This window comes from Coturnix japonica, chromosome 2 (genome assembly GCF_001577835.2).
Source record: "Coturnix japonica isolate 7356 chromosome 2, Coturnix japonica 2.1, whole genome shotgun sequence".
NCBI lineage: Eukaryota > Metazoa > Chordata > Aves > Galliformes > Phasianidae > Coturnix > Coturnix japonica.
In genome coordinates, this window is record NC_029517.1 from 72,411,557 (window position 1) to 72,437,677 (window position 26,121).

General features: G+C 39.2%; 1 protein-coding gene across 11 annotated transcripts; it reads left to right on the top strand.

Moving 5' to 3' along the window:
* The first annotated feature begins 7,371 nt into the window (after window positions 1–7,371).
* ADNP2 (ADNP homeobox 2) lies at window positions 7,372–22,876 on the top strand. Of its 11 annotated transcripts, none has more exons than XM_015854838.2 (5): window positions 7,372–7,480; window positions 10,731–10,888; window positions 13,170–13,289; window positions 17,047–17,136; window positions 19,479–22,873. In XM_015854838.2, exons 3-5 carry the CDS (start codon window positions 13,182–13,184, stop codon window positions 22,446–22,448), a joined length of 3,168 nt encoding a protein of 1,055 aa, XP_015710324.1. In that variant the 5' UTR covers window positions 7,372–7,480; window positions 10,731–10,888; window positions 13,170–13,181; the 3' UTR covers window positions 22,449–22,873. The 11 variants fall into 11 exon arrangements, with proteins under 11 accessions (XP_015710324.1, XP_015710323.1, XP_015710326.1 ...); XM_015854837.2 differs by lacking the exon at window positions 7,372–7,480 and adding an exon at window positions 7,651–7,763; XM_015854841.2 differs by lacking the exons at window positions 7,372–7,480; window positions 10,731–10,888 and adding exons at window positions 14,751–14,816; window positions 16,130–16,164 and having other exon boundaries at window positions 13,177–13,289; window positions 19,479–22,876.
* Window positions 22,877–26,121: the final 3,245 nt, after the last annotated feature.

The following is a 26,121-nucleotide window of genomic DNA, read 5'->3' on the forward strand; positions in this document are numbered from 1 at the left end:
CCTAATTAACTTGTTTAGCCCTGGCCCTCTGGACCTCTCTTATGCAACACAGATAGGCCTGCACCTTAAGTAAGTAACAGGTTAGGATCTGTGGTAAGAAGTGCTGGAGTCAAGTATGGAAGGATGGGATGTAGAGGAGACTGTCAGGTCAAATGGAGGTTAAAAGGATGTTTAGTATGTGTGATGGAGTAGCAACAGTGGTCCAGCACAAGACACAGGAAGCAAGAAAACTGAGGGGAGCAGAAAAGATTTGGAGCCACTGATCCAGACCATACTCCTCACTATTTGTATAGCCTTGCAGCAGCCCCACTCAGGGAATTGGGCTATAGGGCTGCCTTCCCTTGCTTGTGATTATGTGAAGTCTAATTATGAACTATGTTTTGTGTTTTTCAAGCAATTCTAGCATTCATGAGCTTCCATTTATTTATTTTTCAGACACTTATCATCTCAGTGGGTTAGTAATTTGCATGCATTTTAACTGGGGAAACCGCTGACTGACTACACTATTGACCAGATAACTCTTAACCACTTCTAACCATGCCAAAGGGATGTGAGCATTTCCAAAGAAGTAAAGAATGCCAATTATGTATTAGTATGAAAAGTATTAAAATTATCTCCCAAGCACTAGTATATCTTAGTAATCTTTGGGAGCAGAAAGAGAGCATGAGTGGACACCCTGGGTCTAAAAACATCCTGGATGAGAGATACGAGAGTCTGGAGTAACATCTGATAAGTCATGTTCAGAGTATGTCTGTGCACCACAGTGATGTCAATGTCATCGTCACAAATTTCACTCCATGATGAAATTCTGTGTTTGTTCCAATAACTGTACTTCCATGGGAGGTCACAAAGATTTGAACAATTAGAGCCTTCACCAAGGCTCCAGAGATTACAGGTCTGAACTCAGCAACAATCCAGTCCACTGTAGGATACTCTGTTTGAAGCTTCTGGAACCCATTTGGTGAATAAATGTTACCTATCTCCTTGTTTTGAAAAGAAGCAGTAAGTCACTAACTCAGCTGAAGGAGTGAAGCAAGCACCTTTAGGTCAGTTGACATATCTCAAAGTAGAATGCAAACCCTCCTATTTTAAGTATGGCTCACTCTCATCTAGGCTACTTCTTTTCTATGATATTCATATCCCTTCTTCTGCTGGGACATCTAAGAAGAGCCCATTAACTCAGGAACCTCAACATGAACTTCCCTGTCACTAATTATCTCACTGATAGTTGAACAACAGATAGTAGCAGCTATACCAACCACCTTAAACCTGGCAACTTTGTTACCTGCTTGCAAACTGGACTTTGATAGCTGGGTTAATCTTAGAAATAGCTCCAGAGTCAGCTAGTTAGGTATGAAACCTATCCATGAAACATTTACTTCAAGGAAAATTTCTGAAGCAGGCATGTAGAATAAGAAGTCCAGTCAATCAGTGAAGAAGTTGAATATATGTCTGGAAGACATTCATATCAGCAGCTCCAAAGACATTTCTGGTATTAAAAATGTGATCAGAACTAAGTTCCTCATAAAGACCTTCCAGTGCTGCATTTTGAAGAAATAAATTCTCCCTAAACATCAAGATTCCACTCCACATTTGCTGACACTGAATCCAACTGAATCTGTCTGTTAGTCCTATATCACATCAATATCACTTTCCCCAGCCCCCACTTTTCCTGATCAGTTTTTAATTGACTGCTTCTCTTTGTGACTTTGCAACTTTTCTGAGATTCCAGCAGTCTTCAATTGGACTTCTCTAACCAAACACAGTACATATTCCATATTATTAGGAGTAGATGACATGAAATCTAGTTTTGATAAGATGCTCTGAGATTATTGAAAGCTTTATAATCCATGTTATTTTCAGGCAATATCTAGAATTTTAAGAAAACATATGCACCCAAGTTATATGGGATTTACTTTGCTACACTGACAAAATGGATTCCTTCGTCTTCAAATGCAGATATTTTTAGTCCAGACTAGTCATCAAAAGCAGGTAAGTTATCTCCTTGTTGTTCTGTAAGCTGACCTGTACATCTCTCTCACTCACTCATCTCTCACAGCATATAAAGTAAAATATAAGGTATATCTTCCTGCTTGGTTTTAGGAACATGTCAAGATCATGGAAGAATCTCTAAAACTTTTTGAATATTGTGGTTAGTTAGACAAGTATTTTATTTGTCAACTCTGGGAGAGGGGGCAACATCACAACCATTTTTTCACTTACACAGCTGAAACACCTCATTTCCAAGAATAAGTCTGCCAGTCATCAGTGCTACACACTGACTAAGCTGTCTAGATAGACCACAATGATTCCACAGTAAATGATCTTCTGTTCTGTGGTGGGTTTTTTTGTGTTCCTCTCCTCTCCTCTCCTCTCCTCTCCTCTCCTCTGTTCTTTTTTTCCCCAGCAGTATTTCATGAAGTCTCTGAGTCCCTACAAGTTTAGGGTCTGCTTGGAGTATTGTAAAGTCAAATCACTGCAACTGAAAATTTAAATGTCTTTTGTATTGTGCAGTGAGCAAAGAAGCTCCAACCATAGAAAGACTCAAATGTTATTATTATGTTTTAAAATGAAGGTACTTTGAACTGTTTGAGGTTGACTATGAAGACTCGTAGCTCCCACTTTTAACAAAATTGTCAATTGTTTTTGACTTAAAGTTATTCTCTTTCATATCAATAGGAAAATTCCTTTTTATGTGAATAGCATAAGATGAAATACTTAAATATACATTCAGCATACTCCCTAGAAAAATAAATCTATAATTTATTTCAAATAACTATCCAGACACTGGGTCTTGACTGGCCCAAAGCTCCCTAGCTTCATGGAATTTACTCAAATATGTTGTTTTACAGCATTTCATCAAGGACTAGATACAATATCTGCTTGATCAGATAACCTAAAAAATTCCACTTCATGTTATATCTGGTAAAAATGAGCCATCAAGTTTGGCTCTAGTTACTCTCTCATAGATTACTCTGCAGTTTAGTTCAACTTCAGCTATTCTGTTTTGTTTTATGCTAATGCCCAGCACACCAAACTAAGCTGAGATACACCCCCTGAAGTGTTGCTTTTCCTTAAAGACTACACCCTGTCCAGATCTGGTCACTACTCTGCCTACATATATACAGTAAAACACAAATACAATTTATTCTAAGAACTTGTTAAACATTTCTGGATGCATGATAAGATCTATTTGCTTTGTTAAAATATTCTCATGAGGACTGAGGCTACAGATTTGCACATGCCTCTTCTTTTGTTATTAATGTGTCTAACTTCAGCACTAAATGAAAACCTACTATGCAGTTTCCAAGTCAGGGTATGGGTGTTAAAGAACCCTCAAAAAGTCACATGCCTTCTTGCTATGACAGTTGCTCACAGCAGAGAGTGGAAATGAGAAGATCTGATTTATTACAGTAAACAAGAGAAGAGCTTTAAGGACCATTTTTTTGTTTTTACAGTGGTATTCAGCGCTTCCAACTCTGTCATCCCTTTAATTTCTCCAGCACTTACTTGGCAGCATGCATTAAGCTGTAAAAGCAACCTGACTTTTTGAATATAGTTTCTTTTTGTGCAATTTCTGTTTGTGTTTCATTTTGCTTTATCTTCTCTTTGTGTGTTGTGTCTTGGCTTCCTTCTCCCAGAGCTGTTGCTCTTTCATTCTTGACAAAAACTTGCTTCAATATCTACTGCATTCATTCAGAGGCTTTTTAGATTTCAGTGGAATTTTGGGTTGGTTTAATGAGATAGACTCTATCAGCACCACCAAACACTGAGCATGTTCAAAAAACTGTCATTTTTATTGGATGTTTATGCACTTAACTGAACTTCAGCTCTCAGTATCTAGTTTTGTTTGAACCAGGAGAATCCAGGAGTTGTGACTGTAAGGTATTATTGCTTAGAGAGGATGGACAAGAGAATGCAGAGAGCAATGGAAGAGGGAAGCAGAGACGTTGATGTATACTGCCTTTAGGAAACTCTTTCTATTTCCTCTTTTATTTCTTGAGAATTGTGGCAATACTACTACAATCAATGAAACACCTTTTTTTAGTGGAGTAAACACATGGACTAGGACACATGGACAAAGGAAGAAACTGGAACTTCTTGTGGGGAAGAGATTTTGTAAAGTAATTCACATTAATCTTTAAAATTTAGAACTGACCAATGAACATATTCACTAAGCGCTTTTGAAAGTGATTGTTGGGGCTGATGTGTGCTTCTAAAGGAAGGAGAATTTTGTTAATTTGTGTTAATATGAGTTAATGTGGAAAATGTACATTGCAGTTGAAGAGAAAATATACTAGACAAAACTTGCCCAGATGAGGCATTCAAGTCAACTACCAGTTTGGGAGGTTATCCCAGGACCTGGAAGGCAGCTATAAAACTTAATTCTTCTGAGGATAATACTGAGTAATACATACTGAGGATTTCCTTCTTCCAATGCAACTGATGGCTGTACAACTGCAGGCATGCGTGCTGCTCCTGCTGTTCTGAGTAGAACTAATGAGAATTAGACACAATTGTGAATGTTAATTGCTAAGGCACTCACTCGCTGCTGTTTTCACTTTCTCCAGACTTAAATGTCCCACAGCACAAGCAAAAATGTTACTTAACCTGTTACCATTAAATGCTAGTTAAAATGCTACTTCAAGATTGCTATGAACGGAACAAATTTTTAACTCTGGTATGGAAGCAAAGGTACATGTAAAGAAAATGAAATTTCACAAATTCTTGATGTCTAAGGACAATGCCTTGAAGAACTACTTGTCTTAAAATACATTTCCAATATAAATGTCTAATCCCATTGAGTTTATTTGATCAAGGCTATTTTATCCTAAACAACTAATCTTTTTTACTTTTTACTTTACAAAGTGTGTTTCTGAATTTTCTTTCTTCTCTTTACTCTGCTGTTGTCCTCAGAACTACTTACCAATGTTGTTGATTTATGGGAAAAATACAAACACTGCTTCTCCTTTTAATCCCTATCCATTTTTATTTTTCCATGTCCTTTCCCTACTTTAATTTTGCATGTTTCTATCCTATTTCTTTTCATCAACTGGAGGAATCTGAACTCTTCTCACAGGTTTCACTTTGGAAAGTCTTTATCACATGCTGGAGATGAATGGAACTATTTTTGATGTGTATGGTTAAGTTCTGGACCTGCAATGTGAGAATGTAACCTCTTTTTGCAAGTAAATGGGCAATAACTTCAATTAATTCAAATAGGAACTGAATTTTTTGAACACTGCAAGATTTGAATGCTGAAGATAAGCAGACAACCGATTTACAGCTCAAGTTCCTATATAGATAGATAGATTAATTCATGCATTTTGTGAAGTACTTCCCATTTTTACCACAGTGCTAGAAACTTGCAGAAATTGTCTGTACATTAACCTTGGCTATCTTCTCTGGGTGCACCTTCTTGAGCAGGAAGATGGACCAGATGACCTTCAAAGGTCCCTTCTTTCAAGACTAACCCTTCTTTGATTCTTTAATGTGAAAGTAAGAGATATTTTATATAGTTTATCTTTTTAATACATACACTGAAGGGTGAAGGGTGTAGAGAACAAGTCTTAGGTGAAGTGGCTGAAAGGACTGGGCTTATCTAGCCTAGAAGAAAAGGGGAGACCTTATTGTTCCCTACAGTTACCTCAAAGGAGGTTGCAGCAAGGTGGGGCTTGGTCTCTTCTCCCAAGCAACAAGTAACAGCACAAGAGGGAATGGCCTGAAGTTGTGTCCGAGGAGATTTAGTTGGATACTAGGGGAAGTTTCTCTTCTGAAACAGTCATGAAGCTTTGGAGCAGACTGCCCAGGGAGGCAGTTGAGTCACCAATCCTACAGATACTGAGAAGACATGTAGATGACGTTACATGGGACATGGCTTAGTGGTAAACTTGGCAGTGCTAGGGTAATGATTTGATTTGATAATTTAGAGGTTTTTTTCCAACCTAAGATTGTTTGTAACATTGTATAATTATTTGGTGATACTTCATTGCAAAAGAAATATAATGTTTTTGATTATGCCAGACACACTGGCCATTTTCATTCTGACAGTGCTGAATTTCATTATTTATTAATTATTAGATAGCAGGTAATAACTTTGTTAAAAATATATCTAGGAACACATTGTAACTCCTGGCACTGCTTAATAACTTTTTATAATACTGTGGTCATGTGTCTACAATACATAACTTATCTTTCAAAGATGGTTGTCATTTGTTTTGCATTAAATTTTCTGAGTCTTGACTTACCTTCACCATTGCTGACTATATGGTGTAGAAAATAATGAAATAGATCATACTGATTTTTAATAACAGAAGAGTATTATAGAAAACATTTTACAAGTAATTTTAATACACTTGTTAGTGTTGATTGCAAGCAATTTTGGTGGTCATTACTATAAAAAAAAAAACCAAAACAAACAAAAAACAACAGGATAATTGATGAAAACTTGTTGAGATGATTTCAGTCTGTGTAACTTTCATAGGCTTTGATAAGAGTTGGCCAATATGTTGACTTGCATATGATCTACACATAGACACACGTTGAAATTTATGACTAACAAGGCCAAGAGCAAAATTCCCATTTGCTTCCACCAGATGAGAATTTACTTCACCAAGTGAACTCTTAATGAAGCATTGGTTGAAGTAGGTAATTGGTGAATCCTTTGGAGATGAGATTAAGAGGATAACTACAGCCAGAACAACCATGTGGGGAGGAGGAGGACTGACCGTTGAATCAGGAAGGCAACAATGGTGGGGAAATATGTCCTGGTGCGCCCAGAACAGGTTCAGAACAGTGCCATACTATCAAATGGCCTCCCCAAGAGTTCTCCATCTAGAACTCCAGCTCTGTGGTGGCTCAGCTTCAGTGCTAGTATGGCCACCGTTGGCCACCATCTCCACTTCATTGGAGATGAAGTACTAGGTGTAAACCACCATGGAAGCGCCAAGTGACACCTCCTCAGTTGTGAAGACCTGTGGCAGGGCTCTACTGGCTGCTGGAGAGGGGCGTGTCCTCCAGCCCCTACCCAAGGCCAATGAAGCATCACTCATCACTCATGCAAATTAGGAGAGAGCTGCTGTGTGAGCACAGGGTGCCCTCAGGTGCCTTCATCCAGACTCCTGGATGACGTCATGACCCCGGCTCACGTCATAGCGCCCAGCAGCAGATACAGGCTGGAGGTGCCCAGGTGAGCCCGGGGCCATCGCACACCCCTCGCAGCTGAGACCCCACCTTGGCCCCGCCCATTTCTCATGGGGAACCAATGGGAGCCTTGACCAAAGTCTCTTCTGATTGGCTGGCTGCTCGGCATGCAAATGAGCCTTAACGTCACTTCCTGGGGTAAATCGGGCGCCATTTTCTCTTTCTGGCAGTGGATGGGCAGTGGGCAGGGGCTGAGCTGTGCGTTCTGGCCGCTGCGTGTGGAGCCTGAGGCGCACACAACCCCAGCCGTGCTGGCGTCGCCTCCGTGTTGCACAGAGTGAGCGCGGCAGCTGCTAGAGGAGGAAGTGGTGGTGGTGGTGGTGGTGGTGGTGGTGGTGCTGTGGTGGTGGTGGTGCTGTGGTGGTGGTGGTGGTGCTGCTGCTGCCCGCGGAGGAGGAGGAGCTGCGAGGCGCTGGGCACGGCGCGGCTGCGGCCGAGGCTGCGGCTGTTGTACTGTGGCGGAGCCCGGCCCCGTGAGCTGCAGCGTGGGCCCCCGGCCCGGCGGGAGCTGCGGCCAGGCAGCGGGGAGGGGAGGCGGGCTCCCCCTGCAGCCCGGACGTGTAAGTACAGCGGGGCTGAGGCGGTGGCGCGCACGTACGGCTCCATGAGGCGCGGGGTGGTGAGTGGACGCGGGAGGATTTCCGGAGGCGGTGACTGAATGCGGATTGAGGTGGCAACAGGGATGTAATGGGGGGTGAAGAGGAGGTTTGGGGATCACAGAACGGTGTGAGGATTTTAGAAGCTCTATCTCCCAGTGAGGCTGCTGGACCTGAGGGAAGGTTCCAGCAGTGGTTTGCTAAACTAAACAATGGTGATGTCAAGCCTCTGCGGCTTGTGGGCATCAGTCACGGGCTTGTGTGAGAATCATCTCCCCGTCCCCTGCTTGCAGTGGGTATGACTAGAGGAGGGACTTCCGGGTTTGGCTTTGATCTGCAACTAGAAATCAGTGCACTGTGGCTTTCCAGTGCAGCATTAATGCGCTTTGTTAAGCATTTTGTACGCAGTTGTTCAGGATCTCGTTTTGTTCCAACTTCTGTCCACACATCAAGTGATCGTGTATCTAAGGAACTGATTTTGTTGTGTTGCAACATCTGGAGGATAACTCTTAATTACTTAAAGGCAATATGGGTATTGGAAATAGTTTTATTGCCACAGAACTGTAATGTTCACGTTAATAGCCTGCATGCAGAATGAGAAACATAGTGTTAATGGGATGCAGAAATTTTCTATTAAATTCATGTGGTTATTCAATGTTACGTACATCTTTGAAGGTATAAAAACTTTATGATGAACAGTAAACATAACCTGTAGAGTGCAAGTCAGTACAGCCATATGGGTATGCTTGCCTTGTATTTGAGTGAGTAGCAGTGCTTTTTTTCCCCTCCTGTTTGTAAATGGCATAAAATAGAGGTGTTTGACTCCTGCTGCAGAAGTTCAGTACTATCTCAGATTTTGAGGAAACAGCCATAGAATGGCCTAGATTGGAGTACGCATTGAACATTGTCTAGTTAGAACCCGCCTGCTGTGGGCAGAGTTGCCACCCACTAGGTCAGACGGTCTAGAATTGATTGCATCCAGCCTGACCTTGTATGCCTCCAAATATGAGGCATCTGCAATCAGTGGTTCATCACCACCTGAACTGCTTCCTAACATGGAACCTAAATCTCTCTTCTTCTAGTTTAAAGCCATTCCCTTATCATTATCAGACTGTGTAGGAAGTTGGTCCCCCTTCCTGCTTGTAAGCTTTCTTAACTACTGGAAGGCTACAATAACGTTTCCCCAGAGCCTTCTCTTCTCCAAGCTAAACAAGCCCTACTCCCTCAACCTTTTCTTCACAGGAGAGGTGCTCCAGCCCTTTGATTGTTTTTGTGGCCCTCCTCTGGACCTGCTTTAACAGCTCCATATCCCTCCTGTACTGTGGGCCTCAAGCCAGGACACAGTACAGTAGGAAAAGCCTCATAAGGGCAGAGTAGAGTGGACAGTCACCTTCTTGCTGGTGACCCCTCTTTTGGTGCTGTGTAGGATACTGTTGGCCTTCTGGGTTGCAAGCACATGCTGCTGGCTCATGTCAGACGTTTCATTCATCAGGACTCCTAACTCCATCTTTGCAGGGTTGCCCTCAATGAGTTCTTTGTATATGGGATTGCCTGAAGAACTTATATTTCAAGAGGCACAGATAGAAGCCCAGGGAATGGAACCATCTGTCTAATGCATGAGATGTTAGAGCAGATAAGCGGATATGACTTTTGAGGGCTTGTATACCTTGTAGAATGGTACTTGGCTGGAACAAAATTGATGAAAGTAAAACCATGACCAGGCTGCCCGCAAATTCTGAGCAGTTTTTTAGTGTGTGTGTCTTCCTGGCTGTTGTCTATGCCCTTTTTGTGTTTGTTGTTTAGATTTTGAGAGTTAGCTGTTATTGCTTACTTCCATTTCATTTTCAGGAAGTTATTTTTCTTGTTTTCTTAATGAAATTGACTTATTGACTTATTCAAATGAAAATTAAGAATTCCGTATTTCGGTGATCTGAAAATCAATGAAAAATAAGTTGACAAATAAACCTTTTAAAATGCTTTCAACCCAAATATCCCCAAACATTAAAACAAATCAAAACAACAAACCTCCAAAATTTTGGTCCAGAGTTGCTCATTAAGCAGTTCATTAGATGAGGGAGTTTGCTTTGTTGTTAATATTAGAATACTTGGTACTACTGGAAGGGGAAGAACTGCAGTAGTGATCTCTGTTGAAAAGCTGAATGTAGTTGTATCTTCTTATGGTTGATTACAGATAATAGAGAAATGATGGGTACCGTGAGTGTTGTGTAATAGTTCCAGTTGGGTGTATTGCTACTGAGTTTGAAGGAATGAGCTCAAAGTTGAAATGTCATGGCCATTATGGTAGTGTGTTACTGTATCTAATGGATACAGACCATACTAGGTGAGTAAGTTAAAATCTTACTGACAAGCGGTCTTTCAAGGACCTGCTGAGTAACCTTGTATGTGGTACAGAGGCATCTGTCTTACTGGATTGAAAATCAACTACTTGAAAACTGGAAGATAAGTCATGTATACTCAAAACTTGTTGTTATTTGTCTTTCTTCTAGATTAATGATTTCTATTTCAGAAAGTTTGCTGGTCTTTAGAAACAAAAACAAAAAACAGATAGATGGGTACAATTCACTGTGTATTACCTTTTTGTACTAAGGCTTGTGTCAAAAAGTGCTTGCTTCACCTTCCACAGTAATAAGTTAAAGGACTGAGATGAAGGGGCTGTTTCCAGTGGAACTTAATGTATTGGCTGAGCTGAGCTTGGTGTTGTCCTTCAGCTCTGTTGTTGTCTGAAGTGGATCTTGGGGCTGGTGCACATAATCTGCCTTCATGGAGAAACCCATAATGAAGCGTTAACTGGAGACTGCAAATCCAAGTTGACTTTGGTTTAAGAAGAGGACTTTAAGTCTTTATGTTACTTCTTGGATTTTGATAGTGGAATGCCAGATGAGATAATGTGGTTTATTCTATTCTTTGTAGGTTCCTGACCTGCACCACTGGTGGTATCAGAATGTCTTCCAGACTTCGTGTCAATAAAAAAGATTAGAAAACAAGACCAGCATCTGTCCAATGGGGCTCACTCTCCATTTTTCTCTACACGCCTTTCCTTTGCGGGGAGAAGAAGAGGAGAATAGCATGTGAGTTCTTTGACTTTTAATCTGATTATATGAATAACTTGTGTATTTTGTACATAATTTTTTGTTTTCCTTGAATGATGATGCAAATTGGAAAATCTGATTTTTTTTCCTTCTTTGTTGTTGCTAAGACTTCTTTCAGCCTTCTGTGGGAGGCTCTTATTTTTGTAAGCTGTTTTCAGAATAAAGATACTGTTTTCACAACAAGCATCTTTCTGTTTGTTGAGAAGTAACTTTTCATGATGCTCAGGACCATCGAGACTCAGGTACTGTTATGGGTATTTTTTCCCTCTGACCCCTTGCCCCGGATGATTGAGTTGTTTAGAAATAGAACTTTGCTGCCTTGTAAACTTCAGGGAACTATTTAAGATGGAATAGCTGTGAGGCTTTCATTAACCTGTTTCAGTGTGAGCTTGTTTTGTAACATTTTGTGCCTATTTAAGTTTCGTAGATTTTAGATATTGGAGAATAAACTGCATTTTCCTGTCATCTGGGGAGGTGATAAATAAACCTATTTCTAAAGCAAAGTCTATAGATGTTGCTTATGTTTGCAATGGGAGCTGGAGTTATACAAATGATAGTCTCATAACACAGCTGCTTGGGTAGAGACAACAGCCCAGCTGCTGGGGATGCACTCGGACCATGATGGTGGTATGTTCTAGAACATGGCTGCCCAACTTTTTGGCTTGCCTGGACTGCACTGAATGAAGAGGAATTGTCTGGGCCACATATTAAATAATGTAGTTAATGTAACAAAGCTTTATATACTTTTAACATTTTTATTACAATATTTTTAAAAAGAGCAGCAAACAGGTAAAACTAGTGGGATGCTTGACCTTGTTTATGTGAAACTTAAGCGTCAGTGTTTGATTTGGTGGAAGTGATTGCAGTTCTTAGTTCTCGAGGTGTTTGTCAGATTTCTGATGAACTTTATTCTTCCTGTACTTCACACATGAAAATATTTGTTCACAAATATGCACCATCAGGAAGGAATGGCATACGTAAGGTGTTGCTGTGAAGCAAGGAATATCTTTCTCTGATAAGAAAGGGCTTATGAAAGTCTAGTGAAGGGACGTGGTCAAATTTTTCTTTGAGTTGAATATCTCTACGTGTTCTGTTTGAAATCTTGCAGGTAAATGTTGACTGAAAATAGTGTTGGAAATACCAAAAACTGATTATTTTTCCAGCAATCTCAAAATCTGTTCTCAAATTCCTCTATCAAAATGGAAAGCTTGGCTGTGTATCATGCTGTTCACAGGACTGTGCTTAGCCAGTGTATCAAAATATATACAGTTATTTGCCATAACTTAATTTATAGACTGCACTGTACCCTGTGGCAGCTTTTATATGGTGCTGACAGTTTGGTTCTTGCTGAGTAATGGATGTGTGCCCCAGGGCTGGGCTGAGCCACCATGAACTACTGTCATGATTGTGCATGGCAGAGGGTGGGCTACATTGCTGACTGTGCTGGGCTGCGTGTGGCCCGTAGGTTCCAGACAGATGGATGCATTATGCAACAGTCCTTCAAGTAAGTGACCACCAGCCAGCATTCTGTCTTGCTGTGATCTGAATTTAGTGGTGTTTAGTCTGTAAATTCATCTCCAACTAGCCTACTCTTTCAGGAGAGTGTGAAACTGGGTGTAAATTCAAATTCTAGTCTGGTTCAAGGTGATAAAGCAACATGCACTTCAGAAGCGGACAACAAAAAGTATATATGCTTTGAATACTTGTCCCTCTTCAGGAAATTTAGCAATCGGTGTCATACAGCTGTAGTTATTACTCTAGAAGCCTTTGTTATGCTAGAGTCAGTTTATGGCAGCAGATGTTCATGGGGCAGTGGAGAGAAAAGGGAAACCTGGGTTTGACTAGCAAATGTGTTTAAAGCACATACATGAGATGCCTCTCTTTATAATTTGGTTTGTTTCTTCTCATTGTAATATTCAAGGCGAAAGGCGTTGATAATCCTCCTTCCTAAAAGAGTAAAATTCTTATATTTACTTTCATCTGCAAAACCACAAAGTATTCTACCATAGCTGCCATATAGACATGAAGAGATATGAAAGAAGAGACTTATTTGTTTGGATAGGAGAGGAGAAACCAAGGGGTTCTGCCTGACTTTGTTTCCTCCTTAACAGGAAGTGATCTAATGATTGATCATACCAGTAATTGGTTTAAGGCTTTTGCTTTTATTTATTGAGTATATTTTTGACATTTTATTTTTTAATACTTTTAAACGTGAGTGTCTGTATTTGACTATGACATCGTTTTTAAACTTCCTTTTCAGGAAAAGTGCAAAATGTTTCAAATTCCTGTTCAAAATCTTGATAATATCAGGAAGGCTCGCAAAAGGGTGAAAGGCATTCTGGTGGAGCTTGGGCTTGACAGCTGCAGGGAATTGTTGAAGGTAACGTATTTCAAGAAATGTAAAATGTTCTTGAAGAAAACCTGTAGAAATACTTTGTTTATTGTGTAGGTGATGTTCTTCTGGCCTAGGTCTTTATGATGAGGTGAAGAGGAGGAAGTTGCATCTTTAGCTGAAGGGCTACTTAAGTCAGTGCCTGCGTGCTACAAGTGGAACTTGTTTTTATTTTAAAACATGGTGTTGAAAGAAGCTTCATTTCTCAACAAAATAGGTTGCAGGTGGTGCTGTGTGTTCTCTGCTAGTTACAGTTTCACCAAAAAGAAATGGTACGGCTTTAGGAAAAATGCTACTGACTCATGAAACACTGTTTGTATATTACATAGTAACTTTTTTGTTCTTTTAAAATCACAAGGGAAGACTTGATATGTGGGAGCTTAGTTGCTTTGAATAGGTTCAAAAAGAAACCTCTGAAGGATGTACAAATAAATGTAATTTCTGGAAATCAGCAAGCAATTATATCCAAGTCTTTTTACAGGCTTTTAAAACTTGTCTCCAGGAAAAAATACTAAAGTTGGCGTATTGAGTCTTGATTCAGTTCTGTGTCTTTGGAAGCATATGCAAGTATGCTGAGGCAAAGTAAATCTAGTACCACTGTTACCACTTATTGGTGAAAGTACTGTACAGTACGTCAGAGGCATTTAAACATCAGATTGGCAGCCCTAATAGAGGGAAAAAGTATAAACATAGCAAGTTGGTTACTGAACGCAAGCTTTTCTGGCTTTGGCATGTTCATGACTTTACACTGCATGTATCCAAGAGCTGGGATTAATTCTGTGTGATGGTGCTGAAGTAACTTTTTCTAGGGGTGCTGTTGTCTGTTGGGGTGTTCTTGGAACATGTGTAAGTGAATAATTTGAAGAAGCACTTAAGGCCTACATGTGTATCTAAATCTGGAACACGGTTATTGCAGTTGAATGGTGCTGTATGTAAATAAATATAAGAGCTCAGAAGTGTATATGTCTAGTATTTTTATTTTTCACTTTTTATTGTGCTGCATTTTGTAAATCTTCAAAAACTCATCTACTCATCTGTCTTGATGCGTTGAAGATGTTTTGATGATGTTGGGGGTTTTATTTATTTATTTTTTTCTATAAGTTTGGTTGAAGTACTAGATTTTTTATTATCCTTGGGATGTTTGATAGTAAACAAGAAATACAGTTTCCTGTTTTTTTGGTATTTTTTTGTTTGTTTGTTTTAAGAAAATGTTAAAAGGTATTGACACAAAACAGTTATGTGCAAGTTTACGTTACGGAAAAATACTGTGTAATATGGGCCCAAAAATTTTGAGTAATTCTCCTTTAACCAAATCTATTACTTAAAATCTGTTTTTCCAGACGGTCTAGGGCTGTTTATTTTGTGTGACTTTTCTTTCTTATGAGAAGGATGCTTTTCTTCATAAAGAAGTAGCTTAAGGTGTTATTTTTTTCTCCTTCAAATATTAAGGTGGATTTCTGGACTGTGTGCTTTTGGGAAGACAGAACAATAGAGGAAATCGTATGAAGTGACATGGTACAGACTTGACTTCTTGTCTGGACTTTAAAATTGTTCTTAAAAGCTCTGAATAAGGCAGGATAATGGATGGTAGCTTGAGGGAGATGAAGGAATGTATAATGCATAGTAGCTTGAGGAAAACAAAGAAATGTTTATGTACAATTTAGTAACTTGTGGTAGATTGACCAGACAGATGAATTATTTGTTAGCTAGAAGTTCTTAATTGTTTTCCAGTAGGAAGCAAACACCTACCTTCTGTGTTAAACTGTGTTTGAATGTCAGGGTAACTTACGCTGTAATGTCAAAGGATTTCCTTTGGGTAAATCTTTCTAGCTTCTTTAGTATACTATGTGTTCTTGTATACAAGCTTTTATTTAAACTCTGGGCACTTAAATCTGTTCTGGATAATAATGATTTTTTTTAATAGAGGGGAGAAAACAATTATCAGTTTTAAAACACTTTTCAAAAATGTTTTTCCTCTTCAATTTGAGATACTTGATTAATCACACTTTTCAGATTAGTTTTTATTCCCTTGTTGCATCCTTCCCCCTGCCCAGTTTTCCTGCTCTCGAAGAAAACCTGGAAAGAGTGTAACATGTTGCTTCTGGGATGTCAAGCCTATTACAGTGATAAGAATGTCTCTGTGCAAGACAGGCATTTCAGCAAAAAGGCCTGGGCCTACTTGCACATGCATTTGGGTTATGTGTATTGGGCATTCAATCATAGGAGCCTTTCTTGATGGAGCGTACTCAAACCAAAAGTAAAACATATTTGAGCTTTGCTATAAACTCTAAGAAATGCATTCCAGTGTGTTCAACTGAACCATTGTTTGGGAAATCCTCTTTATTTTGTGTAGCAAGCACTTAGAGGAAAAACACTATCCTATAAGGCTGTGGAGTTACAAAGAATGGTTACCCATAGTAAGAGAAAAGTTGTGTACTTCTAGGAATGTTTGGCCTAAGGACAAGTTTTACTTATAAGACTTATGCAGTAGTAAGATCCTGTTTAGAGTGGTTTGTTCATTGTTGCCTTGAGCCCTTCCTAATTTCCCTTAAGGAGATATGCAGGCTGAAAAAGCTAGAACTCTTATTGCAAACTCGAGTGTGCTTTCCTGAACTTAATTTTGGGAAATTAATTTTTGTCTGTTGCATAAATAATGATGCTCACATGAGTGCAGTGCAGGCAGGAGCCTAGCACAGGCAGCTGGCATCAAGTAGCCTTGTTTACCTGCTCCTGAACCTTTCCTTCTCTTCTTGTTGGCCCATGTGTTCTATTTTGCTTGTAAATGCTATGGTTGTTTGTTTTTTTGTTTTTTTTTTCTTAAACTTCAGACTATGAAGATGTATAAGTTCAGCATCTCTTGAAGGTGAGCTAACCTTAAATAGCCCTTATTACCTACTCCTGTCATTTTAGTGGGTTTTGGTGTATGTTTGAAAACATAATACCCTCTCTTAGGTAAGCGTTAATTGGGAGGGAAGGTGAGGTGAGAAATACATTAATTTTCTGTAGGTTAAGCCTGGATTTGTGATCTGTGTTCTGTTTAAGACACTAGTGCGCTGTTGAAGCTGACCTAGGGTCTTTGGAAATGCATAGCAATCAGCTTTTTTTTTTTCTCTTTGCCATGAAAATGGAGGGGAACTTTTAACAGGACCTCAGATTCTGATAGAATTGATTAGAAGAATTCTGTAAGGAAAACTTACTCTGCTGTGGTTGTTGCAGACAGTAGTAATGCTGTTTTTACAGCTTGAGAAAATACTGCTACTCTTCAGAATAAGTCTCTGAAATGTCTTTGTCTTTGCGAGTTAAAAGCACAATAATAGTGTGAAGACTTAACACTAAAATACATGCTGCAAAGTAAGTAATTGTCATAAGTAAATACATGGAAGTAAATGCTGAAGTACTGTGGGTTGAGGAGGAGGGAGGTGGAGGCAGAGAAGATCTGTGTTAACTGTGAACTTGTCCAGAAGCAAGGGAAAAAAACTTTCATTTCTTTGTTTTGAGTAACAGTAAAGTGTTCAGAATACCTGCTGTGTTATGTGAGGCAGTTATGAACTGGTAATTGAGGAAAAATAAATTGAACAGGAGCTAGAAGTAATTTTTCAGTTGTCTTGATACCTCTATATGAATGCTGCATGAACTTCCATTCGCCTTGTTCCTTGGTTTTGAATTAGACCAAATCGTTCCTACCAAAGCAGATTATGTCTTGTGTGCTTTTTTATGTTTGTTTGTTTGTTTGTTTTGTTTTTAGAATCTTAAAAGTTTTGACCCAGGTGAAAAATACTTTTGCAACACTTCGTGGAGTGATGTCTCTCCTTGGGAGTCTGCAGGCAGAAGGAAGGTATGTGCATTTGAAATTGAGTAGATGTGCACATGGAATTGCTGAATCTTCGTGATTTCGGAAGTTCTGCAAAAACAAAAATATGATAGCTCTAGTATTTGTTTTCTGAGTAGTGTTAGGGAAATAATCTTCCATTTCCTCTGTTCTATTATGCTGCAGGTTTTAAGGACAGACAGTTCTATATGCTGTTTAGAGGCTTTAAGTCCCAAGCATCAGTATTTCATGTGTTCTACAACTGTAGCCTCGTATTATATGAAGTTGTGACTTGCTTTATTATGTAATACACTTCTTTTTAACAGAACAGTGAAAATGTGACTGTACAGATAAACATTGATTAAGCTGAAATTTTCATTAGCTGCTTTAGACAGTGTTGTTTTACTTTACATGTAGCTGGACATCTGTGTGGATTAGGAATCTGCAGAAAAGGCAGGGTTGGTATGATCAAAACAAAGTACCTTAGAAACTTGCTGGAATATAAAATTAGAGAAATCAATAGGTCAAGCACAGAAGTATACCCAGGGTAAAAAGGTGGACTTTTTTGAATCTTGCTGAAGTCTCAAGATTCCTGTCTGTTTCTATAAGGAAGGCCTTAAACAACTTGTAGATAGCAGTAGACATCCTCTTTTCATCCTGGTAAATAGCAGTGATTTAAAATAGTATTGTGGGTGGCTTGACTGAAGTTCATCTACGTTTACCGTTTTCAAAACTAGAATGGAGGCCACAAAGTTGCGTTCATTAACAAAGCCCTCAACATACAAGCTGACCAAATGCCGTTCAGACGTGATCTCTCCAGAACTTAGGACATTTGTCTAGATTGTCTTCTAGTTTTTCTTTCTTAAACTTGGATTCACAGCTTTAAGATTAGATGTTGATCCCATTTGCCAAGCTGTAACTTCTGTTTACAAAACTCGTACCTGTCTTTTCTTCAAACAACTTTGTTACTTTAGTCTGTATTATTCACTTATGATCATGCTGCCTAGGTATGAGAAAAGTTGATCCTTTAAGATGGTTTATTCCAAAGTTGCTGCAATGAGGAAGAAAAAGTTCAGCTACATCTCCAGACTCCAGAGTTTTCAGAAGTTATCGAAATAAATTAGTTTGTGGTTTCTATCAGTGTGACAATTCTTACAGAGATTTTAGTAATTCAGGAAGAGCTTGTTTGTTTTTTTGTTTTTTGTTTTTTTCCTAAACTGGCATAGATTCTACTAGGTGATACCTTTGTGGCTATGTAAAATGACAAAACAACTGCATAGATTCTTGATTCTTAATGTTTATTGGGCATAAATGTGGGTGATTGCTGTTACTTAACTATAAGCTCTTTTAGATATAATTTAGTAAGTGGCAGTGGTCGGTAAGGTGAAATGACATTTGCAGAAACAAATGTGCTGCTAGATCGCTGAGTGCAGGCTTGTCGTGTAGATGTTGCGGTGACTGGTTGTATGATTAATAGAAGTTAGGGCTAACTTCCTAGGAAGTGGATAACTAGAAGTGGTTAATAGGTGTACGCTTCTAGAAAGAGCAATTGATGTTCATGAACGTATGAAAACTAACGCTTTTGAGGGAGTAAACCAGTGTTAAGTAGAAGACAGTCTTAATTAGAGTAATTCTGGGAAGGATCTCTAATACGTGTGCTAGATGAAATTTCTTGCAGGAATTAGTGAAATAGGATGTCTAGTATGTTGAGATAATAAGGTGATTGCTGTTTTGTGCTAAACGGGATTTTTACTGCTTTCAATTTCCATTAGTGATCTGACTCTAATATGCTTAGGAGTTTAGTCTTTTATGGCTTTGTTGGGGGAAGTACTTTTCAGCCAGTGGCAGGGCATTGAAATACATACACAAACAAAATCAAAAAGCTTCTTCTCACTTCTCCTTTCTCTTCCAATAAATAGGAGGTGACCATGTTGACTAGACAAAGCTTTAATAGTTATATAATATGGAGAGAACTGCTATCTCTACCTGCTAAGACTTTATCTCCTGTGTATAGTGGAGTACAAATTCTTCTTATCCTGTTTTGTCATTCTCATCCTTAAATGGCTTCATAATTAGTTTTTTTTGTTTGTTTGTTTGTTTTGTTTTGTTTTTGTGAATTGGAATAGAAACTACCTCACAAGGCTTTTTGATGAATTACAGAGGAACAAAATGGTTCCAAACGTTCCTCCCTTTGTCATCTTGAAGTCTTGTTCTCAGCAATAAACAGATCTTTATGAAATGGTGAGGATACATGCTATACATCCAGTAAAGTTGTTTTTGACAGATGATAGGGTAGACTTCCTTTGAAACAGAAAACAAAGTTTTGGGAACTGGAAGTTTCTAAGTGGATTTTCTTGTTTTGTTTGCAGAGATACAGAACAAAGCCGTACTGCTGTAGGTTATGCAAGTTCTCATCAAAATTACTTTCTTCATTGAAGAATCATTTGCACCGTTACCATGAAGATGAAATGGATCAAGAGCTTGTTGTACCTTGCCCAAAATGTGTGTTTGCTTCTGAGCCAAAAGTAGTGGGAAAACATATCCGAATGTTTCATTCATCTAGTAAGAGAATACAAAACTATACAGTCAGCATCTTGGATGGCATGAAACAATTCAGGAGTGACATCATAAACTTTACGTGTCTAAAATGTAACTTTACAGACACATTGTATTATAACATGAAGAAACATGTGCTGATGAACCATTTTCAAAACTTAATAAGTACGTATTTTGGCCAGAGACCTGATGAAAGTAATGAGAATTCTATTGAGAACTACTGTAAAAAATGTAATGCTTCTGCCAACAGCCAAGATTCTTTAATGTATCATGTCTTGACAGCTGAAACACACAGAGACCTGGAGAACAAACTTCGGTCTGTAATTTCAGAGCATATTAAGAAACCAGGACTTGTGAAACAAATGCAGATAGCTCCAAAGCTTCCCCAAAGCATACCTGTAGCTGCTCCATCTTTAGTTCCTCCTGTGGCCCCAGCAGGTTCCATCACAGCTCCAGCTTGTATCCAGCTTGCATTCCCACAGAATAATCAAAACCAGACTGTGGTGCAGCCGAACATTCAGAATGCAGTCACGTCGCTGACTGTTCCAAGTGCCTCTTGTAGCGTTCCATATTTAACTTCTACTCCAGTTGTTACCCCATCACAAGTTACTCTTGTATCCAGTCACCTTCCTTTAGGTCAGAATAATGTTAATAATATTCAGCCATCTCCTTCTCAACCTCTTATTGTTTCTCACGGGCTTCCTCTTAATCAGCCTGTCACAGCTGGGCCTGTTCCTCTGAATCATTCTATTGGGACCCTAAACAGAACCGTGGCCCCTGCAGTTCTTCCTGTTAATCAACCAGTCAGGCCTGGGCTCTTTCCTATTAATCAGTCTGGTACTGTAAATAGTCCAGTCGCAGCTGCACCGTTACCTATTACTCAGCGTGTCAGCCCTGTCAATCAACCAGTTGCAACAGGAGTTCTCTCAGTTAGCCAATCAACTGAGAATGTGAATGGACCTGTTGGTCCCGCAGTCCTTCCTGTGGCTCAGACAGTTGCTTCAGGGGTTCTGCAGCTTAATCAGTCTGCTGTGCCTGGAGTCATTCCTGTCAGACCGCCTGTCAGACCTGGGTGTCTTCAGCTTAATCAACCTGTTGCCCCAGCAGTTGTCCCAGTAAATCAGCCAGTTAGATCTGCAGTTTCTCAAAATGCAACTTTTTTGGCTGCAGGTTCTTTACTTAGGCAGTTGATTCCAACTGGGAAGCAGTTCAATGGAATACCTACCTACACGCTTGCTCCAGTTTCAGTTACTTTGCCTGTACCTCCTGGTGGTGGAGTAACTGTGGGAACTCCACCACAAGTGCCTATCCAGCTGATGCCTCCTGGGACAGTAACTCAGTTATCTCAGTCACCAGCTAGTGCACCCTCTCCTCCAGTGGTTTTAACAACTCAGAGTATATCGTTACAAGCTTCCCCACCTGATTCTGAAACAAGTCAGACCCTTGGGAAGGCGAAGCAGTGGAAGATTTGCCCTGTTTGCAATGAGCTTTTTCCCTCAAATGTCTATGAGGTGCATATGGAGGTGGCCCACAAATGTAGTGAAGTGAAAATAGAGGAAACCCGAGAACCTGACAAACTTGCAGCTTGTGCACCCTTTCTAAGGTGGATGACAGAGAAGACGGTCCGATGTTTCTCTTGTAAATGCTTTCTCTGTGAGGAAGAGCTCATGAAGCATCTCTTGATGCATGGCTTAGCTTGCTTGTTTTGCACAGTTACTTTCCATGATTTAAAAAGCCTTGCGGAGCACAATAGATCTACACACAGTGGAAAGAAGCAGTTACATGCAGATTACAGCAACAGAGGATTTCAACTAGGTAATGAGGCTCAAGGTGACTTGGTATTTCCCCACTTTGATTTCAGTACGGTGTTACCAGGAGAAGACATCGGTGAAAGAGAAGTACACTTGGCAGTGCTCGCTGGAGTAAATTCAAGGACACTTGTCCCCATTTACATCAAAGTGAAACCTCAGACAGCAGAACTGAACAATGAATGCAACAAAGTGTTAACCTGTCCATTTTGTTTCAGTTTGTTTATTAGTCAGGAAACCTATGAAATGCATTTGAAAGAGAGGCATCATGTTATGCCAACTGTACATACAATTTTAAAGTCTCCGGCTTTCAAATGCATCCACTGTTGTGGTGTGTACACTGGAAATATGACTCTAACAGCTATTGCTGTGCATTTGCTCCGTTGTAGAAGTGCTCCCAAAAACAGCAACTCGAGTGTGAAGATGCAGCTTGAGCGTACTGAGAAGAAAGAGCTACTGTTTGTGAATGGTGAAAAGCATGATTCTGTAATGAAGAGGAAGCAGTCTGATACCTGCTTTGTTGCGGAAGACCAAAAGAATAAGGAACAACAGCCGCTGAGCTTAAGTACTGGACTAGCTCTGTATCCAGAAGGTGAATTGTATTCAGGGCTAGTGCCTTTCAAACGACAAAAGATTAGTATTAGGACTGAGCTAAAGAAAATTTCTAGTGAGGATCTTCGTGTTCTAGCAGTAGATCCTAGAAAATATGATCATAGCTCGTCTGAGACTCAAAAACAGTTTTTGACAGACTATTTCCATGTGAGGCCATATCCTTCAAAAAAAGAGATGCAGTTATTGTCCACGCTGCTCTGTGCTTGGAAAACTGATGTTGCGTCATTCTTTGGAAAAAGGAGGAATATGTGCCTAAAGGCAATAAATAGTCACAAACCATCTGTGCTTCTGGGTTTCAGTATGTCAGAACTAAAAAATATTAAGCACAAATTGAATATAAATGATGAACCATTAGATACATAAAAAAAAAAAAAAAGCTTTTTATAGCATCTAAAAGCAACCAATAATTGCATACTTATGAATGTTGCAATTTATTGTGATGAATTATTACATTTAACCTGCAGACTGGCCTGTTGGAGGACTGTGGTAGTATAAAAACTTTCAGTTGTGACTGTTATTGTGAAAGGTACACAGTTGTGTATTTGAAATGGCTAAAACTTTCAGATTTACACTTCTGGAATTTGTTTTAGCTTTTTACTTTTTCTAGAGTAGTAATTTTTTGTTGGTTTTGTTCCCTTTTCCCCCTCCTCCAGTCTGCCAGTTGACTTTTTATACCGTTATGTAAAATGTTTGTGCTGTTAAATACAAATTTTATTTTATTTTTCTGCAATGTCATCACATTTTTTAAACAATAAAATGTATAATGTTGTTTAAAATACTGAGGCAAACTAGACGTATTTCATCCATTTGATTGTGTTTTTAGTCCTTGTAGTGTTTTATTTATTTATTTATTTATTGGTCCTCTTTAGTATAGTCTTTACATCCATTGCTCCCATCAAATTCTACCTGCATTGGTAACAGTAAAGTACCTGGTAGGTGGTTTTTTTTTCCCCCCCTTTTCTCAGTCAGTCATATTACGTGGGCCGGTTAAGTCTGCAGTTAATGTTGCTATTAATGTGGTGGGGAATTGAGGGGCTGAGAAGGGGTCTACTGAGGAGCTACCAAATAGAAATGGTTGTATTTATCAACTGTGAAGTAGATCTTGCTAACTAGAAGCCTTCACTCTTTTTACTGGTGTTGAAGCCTGTAACTGTCTCTTGTTCAAAGCTTGCTAACAACTTTTAGTTTCTTGCCTTTTTCAAAAAGTGCAACTGATCTGGAGCGTGTCACATTGCTCTGATAATGCGGAATATACAACTTCCATAAACGTGACTGATCTATAGAAGCTCTGTTCATATATCACTGAAGTTTGGTAAAAAAAGTGATTTTAAAAATTTCTTTAATTTTTATTTTTTACTTTAATTGATTTTGTATGAGGCAATTGAACAGTGCTTTCCCCTCAGCAAATTAGATGCACCTTTAAGTCCTTGGGGTTAAAAACAATACAGATTGGTTGAGCTGGTGACATCAAGATCCTAAACTGTTTGTTATTTGAACTGTGATCATTTCTCATTACAGGCAGCATAAGTACAGTATAAAATCAAAAGAAATGACCTTGCTCAGTATGATCTAGCATCGCTGCTGCAGAAAAGTTGGTGAGAACAAACTGTGTAACGAGTTACTGGTGACCGTATTGAGGCCTTTAGTTCTGTTCCTTATTTCTGCATATGCCTGGTTTCACTTGGCTTGTGAAACTGTCTCCAAAATTAATAGTGAGTTTTGTAACAATCTATCATATTTATTGTTTTTTCTTTTTTCCCCTCATATTTCACAGAATAAAATAGGGGAGGCTGGCTACTGGTACCTTGTGCTGGTAAGGAGAAGGTAATGTTACCAGGCTATTCTTTAAAATTAATTAGCATATGATTGTGGTAAGCGGCACTTTTTAATGCAGATGGAACGTTATTTTTGTGATTTTTCTAAAAGCACCTGACATTTTAATAGGATTGGTGACTGTCCACTTGAGCCTCTGTGGGGTAGGTAAAGGTCTGTATTGGATACAGTCTTGATATTTGTGTGGTGACACCTTCAGCAAATTTTAATATAATGTGTGGCTACCTTAATGTTGGGACTCTGCCATTTGGAAAAACTTAGTAATTTGGTACTGAACAAACTTAGTTGAACAAACTGAATCACTATTAATGGGGTTGCCCACACCTCCTATCCTGACAGGTAAGACAATAAGTAGCAGCGCACTTGTGTAGCTTAATAATAACACATGAAAGAGTCAGTGGGCAGTTGGGATTTGGGCACAGCACAATTCATAAGCCAGTTTGAAGGACTTGTAGTGAGAAAGAGGGAAGCTCTAAAAGTCCTGAAATCTTAGGCAGTCAGTTTCAGTCTTCAGATCTTGATATTTTGAGCTGCATCATCTTTGAGGTAGTTCTGCTGCTGTCAGTGGCACTCCAGCAGGGAGGAATTGTCAGTGTGCATCTGGGGAAGGCTTGTGATAAATAGAAATAATAAGATAAATAGAAAAGATTGCTCTTTTGAGATCTGAATGTTGGTTGGAGTTGAGAGCTGGGAAGTTGGATCAGAGTTCATTTGTGCTTGGTTCCCCAAGGAAGCAGCCCAGTCTTACTAGAGCTTATTTGGCATCCATGGGTGATATTAAGGATTTTAGATATTGGAGTTGGGTTTCAAGTTTTCAAAAAAGAACTTTCTAACTTTCTCATTGGTGTGTGTGCAAATAATTGTCTTGTTCCCTCACTAATTATTTAATATTCAGGGGACTTCATATAACATTCTCTCTGTTATAAGACACAAAAGCAAAGATGGCCTGGATCATCTAGATGTTTTATGTAGACCGTAAAATAAAATAGCACAGTATAGTAACTATTATAGTTTATTAACCACAGACAGCTGCTTATTTTCCAAGAAACTGAAGTTCTGGTACTGATTTGCTTTTGCTAAATGCTCCTATCCTCATTCACTCATTCACCAGGACCTACAGAAACAAAGAACAAACATGTATTTTTATATCTGAAGTGATAGAAAAACCGAAACATGTTTGTCGGTATGTTATGATTTTCAGAAAAGCTGAGGAACCTGAAAAAAAAAAAACCCAAATCCATCTTTTTTAACCTAACTTTGCTATAGGTTTCTCAAGTGTGAGGTCCTTGGTGAGAATTTGCTACATTGATTACACATGGGTGGGATGATAAGTGCTTCCCTGGCATTTTTGTAAGGGAGAAGCCTAATTTTACTGGTATATGCTGTTGGGAAGGCAGATCGACCAAAGGAGCTGCTCTCCCTGCAGCAGACCTTATGAATGCAAGCCCTACAAGCGTGTGAGTAAATTGTGGTCCTTTGCAGTTCTGTTTCAGTATTGTAGTTCTTGTGTATCAAGCCTGTTTTATCCCACACTGTATTTGAATTGTTGAGCTAAGCTTAGGGTTTTACTGAAGTAGGTGTAATATATTAACTTCGGATGTGCATTTCCCAAAGACACGTCTATATAACTTAATTCTGCTGCAGTTGGTGGAATAGAAATGTAAGAGTTTTTATTCTTTATAAGATGGGTGGGTATTGTCTGTCAGCCTGCACCAAGAGTGCATAGAATTCTACAACTGACAGTACAGGTGTTTGTCGTGGGACATGGGTGCTTCTAGACAAAGTGCTGACTAGTTTGCATTTTCAGAATCATTTTGTTCTTATGCTAACAGTCCATTTGGAAGTGAAAAAGATACTCAATTTTAAATAAAATGAAAGGTCTATAAAGCAGTGTTGCTATGCGTGGGCATATGACAGGCTTGCTAAGTAGGAAATGTAGGCACGAAAATAAACACCACATCTAGAGTTGGGAGATTGGTGTCCAACCAAACAACTCAAGGACAGTCACAATTAATGAATGAGTAGTAGAAGAGAGGTTACGGAGCAAGGGCTGCAGATACATTGTTTGTAGAAGGAACAGTGGAAAGGCTGAGAAGTTAATCTGGTAGATACCAGTCCCCAAGGAGAAATGTGAAGTCTGTCACTTGTGACCTGAGTGTGTTAGCTGTACTGTCAATCACGGGGTCTGCCAGCGGTGTCTCTT